The 7,619-nt window shown below is 41.8% G+C and overlaps 1 protein-coding gene across 2 annotated transcripts in view; it reads left to right on the forward strand.

Annotated features, from left to right (window-relative positions):
- Positions 1 to 7,619, forward strand: part of ermp1 (endoplasmic reticulum metallopeptidase 1) — a 21,254-nt gene continuing 13,635 nt past the window's right edge. The window contains exons 1-5 of one of the 2 annotated variants that reach the window (XM_015027545.1): positions 1 to 355; positions 3,349 to 3,653; positions 5,850 to 5,977; positions 6,088 to 6,193; positions 7,309 to 7,455. In XM_015027545.1, the coding sequence (XP_014883031.1) occupies positions 78 to 355; positions 3,349 to 3,653; positions 5,850 to 5,977; positions 6,088 to 6,193; positions 7,309 to 7,455 (964 nt within the window). In that variant the 5' untranslated portion in view covers positions 1 to 77. Of the gene's footprint in view, positions 356 to 3,348; positions 3,654 to 4,337; positions 5,618 to 5,849; positions 5,978 to 6,087; positions 6,194 to 7,308; positions 7,456 to 7,619 lie in introns of those variants that run through there. The other variant, XM_015027548.1, reaches the window with a different exon arrangement.

Here is a 7,619-nt window from a genome sequence, read left to right on the forward strand (position 1 = left end):
TTGTCCCACACTGCGATCCGTCGGTCGTCCGAGCAAAATCATTTCGGTGCGCTGCAGATGAACGGCTGGCTGAAAAAATGGAAAGCGACACGGCCGTCCGGAGAATAAAACCCTCCGGGACTCCGCGCTACGGCGCGGAGGACGGAGACGGAGCCTGTGGCCGGAACTGCGAGGATAACGGCTACAGCGGCGACCCGAAGAGGAAGCCCGAAGTGAGGCTGTTCTTACTGCGGGAAGGACTGGCGGCTGCGCTGCTCTCTGGGTTTGTTTTGCTGCTGTGGGGACTTGTTCATCTGTCGCTGCAGCAGCTTGTCATCGGGAAGCCGAGCGGAGAGTTTAACGCGGAGAGAGCAAGGTGTGTTTTGCTGCTTATTCCAGGTCATATTTATGCTTGAATAAAGCTAACATTTCCTCTTGTCCGAGTTAAAAGACCCACCTCAGAAAGTGCTGCTGATCCTCTCTTCCGGGCCCACCTTTACCTGATCGCTGCAGAGGAAGGAGAGGAAAGGTGTTTACAGGGTAAAAGGGCTTCGGACGGGGTAGAAAAATGATGAAACAACCCTTTAATTGCATCTGTCAGATATACCCAAAGATTGGTCATATAAGAATGAAGTATTTTTGCAAGTAATAGGAGTGAAATATTATAGGTGGCGTTGCAAATCGTTGGTAAACATCAAATATTTAGCAACTGCAAAGAAACGGTAATTTAAAAGTCATATTATTTGCATGCAGCTTATTTAATTAATAGTAAACAGTGTAACTTAAACGTGAGCACACATGAAGCCTTGCAAAGGCGTCCATATCATTTTCTCTTGCAATGCACCTGCATATCTAATGTGTTTATTGTATTTTGTTGGTAAAGAGTAGTGCATAATTTCGAAATAAGAAAAATGATGCATGAAAGTATCACAAAACCTTTTGCTATTACTGGTATTATTACAAACAAAACCTGGAGAGTGCTTCATACATTAGTGTCTGGTCCTCCCACTTTATTGTAATACCAATGGATAAATTGTGGTTTAACTAGCAGCATTTTGAAAATCACTTTTAATCAGAAATCGGAAGAGCTTGTCACAACTGCAAAGAGGCTCACAGTATCTGGAGGAGCTGCTCAGTTTCACTGCTTTAGATGAGGGACTATTTTGACAAGACATTTATTTTTCAGAAGAATCTGGGTTTATGGCAAAGGAAAACAGCAACTGAATAAAGAAATAGGCAGCAAATCCTGTTTGAATGTCGCCACAAGCCTCATAGGAGACCCAGCAAATGCGGACAAAGGTTATGCAGAGAGGAAAAGTAACTCTGAGCACACTTCCCCCATCACCAGCATGACGGTGGTGGGATCATGCTGTGTGGATGATTTACTGCGGCAGCCAGGTGCAGGAAATCTTGTCAAACTTGACAGAAGACGGATGGAGCTGAGAACGGGGCATTCCTTAAAGAACACTGACTTCAAGAAAACTGAGACTGCGGTGGCTTCAAAGCAGGACAAACACAGCCAGAGCTACGAATGAAGAGTTTGGATTAAAACAAATTTATGTGGCAGAAGGGTCCATTTAAAGTCCAGACTGAAATCCTTTTTTTTTTTTTTTTTATAAAAAAAAAAATCTGCTGTAAGACCTAAAAATTATATTCACAGATGCTCTCCCCATCATCTGACTGCTATTTTGTAGATATGCAACCTTGGAAGAGACGTACGCTGAAAGATTTGCTGCTGCGCCGAATTTTGTTTCTACTAAGGGAGGCCTGAATACAAATGTAGCGCTGTGTCCCATTTATCCCACTCCATAATGACGTGCTACTCTGTTAGTAGTACTAATAGTACAGCAAATCCCAATAAGTCATGCTGAAGTTTGTGGACTGCAACTAACGATTACTTTATATTATATTCTTCTGATGATTAATCGATTAATCGGATCCAAAACATTCTACAAATTTTTCTTTTAACCACTTAAGACTTTTTTTATGCAACATTAGAAACATATTAAATGATACAAATAAAAAAAAAAAATCAAATTCCTGTTTTAAGTAAGAATATAAAAAATTTTACTGCCTGAAATACAACAGCATAGCATTCCTTTAGTGACTTTAGGGTGAAGCTAAAACTTTTCCACTTGAGGAGTTTTGACTCAAACATATTTGCAGGCTGAGGTGTTTTTATGTTAAATGCAAAGTGTACATATATTTTGTGTAGATTTGGCTTAATTACTGCTATTTTATTTTATTTTTTATTTTTTGTAAATGGCCTATTTTGAGTCATTATATTCCAGTAACTGATTCATCGCGATTAATCATTTCAGTTAAAGGATTCTGAATACTTTTGTAAAGCACCGTAGGGCCTATCTGAATGTCTCAGCTGTTGGCTTTTGTTTCAGTTCAACAAAACAGGCGGGCTGTTTAAAGACATGCTAAACATCTCGATTATTAAAAGCAGCTGCGACATTTTTCACATTAAAGGATCAGAGTGCCTCTCTGTGCAGATTTTCAGTCCCCATGTAGAAGGGGTGGGGTGTGGGCTGCAGGGATTATGGCACAAAATCTGAGGTCAGCAGGGCCGGGGTTGAGCTTTTTAAAAAGTGCTGGGCAGAAGGATTTGCCATCATTTAGCTGCTCGCTGCATATATTAGTGCTGCATGTGAAGTGATTTAGAGCTATGAGCTTCTTTGTCTGCGATCTGGAAGTCCCGGTTTATATAATTCAGACTGTTAAAAGGCTGAAAGCACCAACTGTAACATCAACGTCCGACGCTTTGTTTGTAGAAAACGACAAAATACGGCATTTCACTTCCCACGGTTTGATGAGGGAGGTTTATTTGTTAGGTGCAGCAAATGAACTGACTTGTATCTGGGGAGGATTTCTACCGGCGTGGGCAGAGCCACAATTATTTGTTTAGGCAAAAATATAAGCAGGAACATCAGGTTTTTCTTTTCCTTGTACGTACGAACATTTTAGCGTTACTACTTTGGATCGCCACAATCAGATTGAAGCGAACCGGGATGTAGCACAGGTAATCGTTTTTTTTTTTTTAACTTTAATTTAAAAACCAGTTGTTTTTACGATGGGAGCCTCTGTTTCACAGTGTATCATGGAGATGAACACAAATCAGTTAACTGTTCAGTTCATAGCGAGTGAAGAGATACTTCCACAGTTTCTAGGATGTTTTTTTTTTTCTGTCGTGATGCACAATGTTGAGTCAGACACAGCTTGGATTACAAGGTTTGCTTCTGGTTGTTTATGCTACAAACACACACTGGATGTGTCTGCCACTATTTCAGTAAGCTGAGCAGTGGTTTGACCTCCCATGCCTGATGGTGACCTCTCTCTTCTCTTGTTCCTCTTTTATTTTAGGCGACACTTGGAGCAGATCACCAGCGTCGGCCCTCGGCCCGTCGGCAGCCAGGAGAACGAGGTCCTGACGGTGGGCTACCTGTTGGAGCAGATAGAGGACATCCGGGCGAGGACGGCGGCGGGGCCTCACCGGGTCACCGTGGACGTCCAGCGCCCCACCGGCTCCTTCTCCATCGACTTCCTAGGAGGCTTCACGAGTTTCTACGACCGCATCAGCAACATCGCAGTGAAGCTGGAGCCCAAGCGTGGAGCCCAGCACCTCATGCTCGCCAACTGTCACTTTGACACTGTGGCCAACAGCCCAGGTACAAACTCGTTAGCCGGTCAGCGCAGTCAGACACGCATCAAAAAAAAAAAAATATATACACATCTTTTACTTTCTGCTAAACACAGGACAGGTGCGGTTCCCTGCTGATCCCTTTAAACCTGATCTATTGAGAACCGTCGGGGTGTTAGAAAACCGCAGCTCAGTAATCCGTCCTGTCCCGACGCACTTCTACGTGGCGAGACTAATGTGTGTTTAAAAAACGTCCGTTGATTAACGAGACACGCCTAAAGATTAAGGAGGAGTTTTCTTATGCTGTCATCTTAAATAGGGATGTGAAGACCAGGGTTGGGAATGAGTGATAGAGCAAAAATTTCTGAAATTATTAGTATTTTTTTATTTTTTCATTTTGATGTAAACATCTAAACTGATAAAAACATCAATAAACCGCACATATCCAAATCTCTATTTGTGTGTTATTATGCTTGTTGCAGTAAGCGATAAATCAATTAATCGCACAGCTGCATGATAACTTTAAACAGGCTTGATGCTTTCTATTTGAATGATTGATTGTTTTTCTCGTTTCTCTCCCTCTTTCTGCCAAAAGCTGGACGACAAAGGGCTTCAGTCTGGCGCATTAGTTTCAACTGGCCCATTTTTTCAAGGGCGGTTTTGTGCACAGAGACTTGAGTATCCATTTTATTTGTCGTTTCAGTTGTTTGTTTGTTTTGGACATCTAAAATGTCTCCCAGTTCCGGTATTAAATATTCTTTTTTTTTTTTTTTTTATTGATCTTTGAGAGGGTGTACTTGCATTATCAGAATGTTACTTGGAAATGGTCCCAAAACAACATTATATTTTATTGCAATAATGTCTAGGACAATTTATCATCCAGTAAAATTTGCTATTAAGACAGGCCTATCTATTATTTAATGATAGTTTGCAGCAAAAGTTGCTTGTTGACTCTTAAATAAAAAGACTTCTAGGTTACAAACTTGCTGTTAGCCTCCAAACTAACCCCTGTGTTTACATGTTAGCACTGAGCTACAGCTGCACACGCCTTATGCCCAAGCACTTTTGGTATGCATCTCTTTTTTTTTCTTTTTTTTTTTACTGAAAAAGGCCAAATACTACTAGGACAGATTATTTATAGTTATTTAGACTCAATGCATGGGATAAAAAAAAAAGAATCCCCCTCTACTATCTTTGTGCACAGACCATATATGGATCACCCAAATTTAGAGCAATCATCTTCCATTTCTGCTGGAGATAGACACTGTAGCCTCCTCTCCACTAACCCCCTTGATAAGCAGGTAAAGACGATGGACGTATGTATGTTCACCTAATCAGAAAACCTTACTCCTTTCTCTGAGCGTGTAGAGAAATCGAGGTGTTACCAGGCAGGAAGTCTGCAGTAAGTTTTCCCTCCACACCCTCTGAGCAAGTTGGAGAAACAATAGTTTCTTAGATCACACCCAACTTCGCTGGTGGGGGCGGGGGGTGTGTGTGTGAAAAAAATACATCCAATAGGTGTGGGCCAGAAAAATAAATATACATCAGGAACATACAGTTCACAAAAATCTGATCCCCTGGGATTTCTAATAATAATAATAATAATAATAATAATAATAGAGATGAACAAAGAGCCAGCGCACGCACGTGAACCGTCTACTACGCCGTTTTATGTGTCTGTGTAGTGGAGCGCAGAGCTTCTCTGGAATGAGGAGCAGTAAATTAGCAGCAGGAGCAGAAAGCAGGACAGACATTCGATCAGCCAGCTTCACCCTGCCCCCCACCTCCTAACACACAGATTCACTCTAGAAAGCCGGAGCGCATGATGCTCCTGGTCTTTACTTCACTTTTTTCCCCCCTTTTATTTCTTAACTCTTGTTCCTTGCCGTCAGTCGGTCTAATCTGTCTGAATCACACGCTCTTGTCACATGCTGCTTCCCTTTCTTCCTGCTCTGACTCTGATTCCTCTGTTTCCTGATGACGACGCACAACGTATGTTTCAGCTGAACTTGTTCTGGCCGTGTCTTTGTCTCAGTTATCGCCTCCCATCTTTGTTGTCTCTTGTCAAACAAGTTATTTGCATGATATACAGTTGCATCCCTGTTTTTTTTGTTTGTTTGTTTGTTTGTTTTTTAAGAAGGGCGTCCTGCATTTGTTTTCTGGTGTAAACATTTGCCTAGCTGTTTTTGTTCCCGCGGTACATGAGCTCGTCTTTTGGTTTCAGGCGCCAGTGACGATGCGGTGAGCTGCGCTGTGATGCTGGAAGTCCTCCACGCTCTGGCCAACCAGTCCACTCCTCTCCACCACGGCGTAGTCTTCCTCTTCAACGGAGCCGAGGAAAATGTCCTGCAGGTGAAAAACGATCAACACGAGTGGCACCGACTCTAAGCTATTTGGCCGTGTTGCGTCTTCCTCGCCTCAGTTATCTCTATCTCTCCCTCTTCTAAATTATTTTATCTCAGGCCAGTCATGGTTTTATTACCCAGCATCCCTGGGCCAAGCAAGTTCGTGCTTTCATTAACTTGGAGGCTGCAGGCGTTGGCGGCAAGGAAGTCGTTTTCCAGACAGGTATGGAAAGATTCATACTTAAGAAACTCATGATGTTCTTCCAGTTTATGAAGTGTTTGAAATGTACATGCGTGTATTTTTGCTGCTCTTTTGTTTTTCCCACAGAAGGTGAAAAGTTTGTAGTCTATTTTGCAGTTTTTTTTCTTTGCACATTTCTACAGCATCTAATCTGTAGAATTGTGTAATTCTAATTAATTACACAAATACAACCTTTATTCTAACATTTCAAAATGTTTTCTTTTCTCTGCACTTTTCCATATTGTGTCCCTTTAGAGCTACAAGCCTTAATGTATTTTATAAAAGTTTCATTTAAAAATATGAGGCAGCACATACTTTTATAGTATATATAAAAAAAAATCCCACTTTCCTCTGACACCTTTAAATGAAATCCAGTGGAACCAGACGCCTCCAGGAGTCGCCTGGTCTGTGAAGAGTAAACCTGTGTGTAATTTAATCTCAGTGTAAATCTATCCGTTCTGTGAACCTCGGAGGTTTTGCAGGAGAACAAAAAAAAAAAACAAACGAACAAACAGCATCGTGAAGAACGAGGAACGCAGCAGATTGACCAGAGAGAAAGTTGTAGAAAAGTTTGGGACTGAACGTCACCCTGAACGCATCACGGCGGTGGCAGGATCATGCCGTCTGGCTTTCCTTTAGCAGAGTCGAGGACGAAATTACACACAGGTGAACCCTATTCACTAATTAGGTGACTCTGAAAGCGATTGATGGTAATGGGTTTGATTTAGCACAAATGTGCCACAAATGTTCAAAAATACATAGTTTTCCCTAAGCTTCCTCGTCATCCATGTCTTATTTTATTTTTTACAAACACAAACGATTACAATACATTGCAGTTGGTGGTTACATTCTGACAACATATGAAAAAGTTCAGGGTTGTGAAAACTCTTCCCAGGCGCCATTATGATTTAAACTCGTTTGCAGCAAGTCTGCCACATGTTTAGTTATTCAAGGTCTAAAATGATGAGAAAGCAAATTTATATTAAATTTAAATTTACTATAATTTTTTGCCGTATTAGAGTAGCAAAGTGGATCCCCAATAATTGACGCAATAAAAACAGACGATCTTGGGTTTCTTGTGTCGTTGTCACCGTCAGGGCCGGAGAACCCGTGGCTCGTCCAGGCTTACGTTCATGCGGCCAAACACCCCTTCGCCTCGGTGGTCGGCCAGGAGGTTTTTCAGAGCGGCGTCATTCCCTCTGACACAGACTTCCGCATTTATAGGGACTTCGGAAACATCCCAGGTAAAGACCAGCCACGGTGCAGAGCTAAGACGATCTGTGAAGTCAATGAAAGCTCATACATTTTCAAACGTACCAGTTGGATTTGTTGATTTTTCTCCTTTTCCCCCCCCCCCCCTTTTTTTTTAAGGCTCGTTTCTTCCTGTTTTTCAAAACGGTTTTTTTTA

This window comes from Poecilia latipinna, unplaced genomic scaffold, assembly GCF_001443285.1.
Source record: "Poecilia latipinna isolate Pla-1442-1.1 unplaced genomic scaffold, P_latipinna-1.0 Scaffold103, whole genome shotgun sequence".
Lineage (NCBI taxonomy): Eukaryota > Metazoa > Chordata > Actinopteri > Cyprinodontiformes > Poeciliidae > Poecilia > Poecilia latipinna.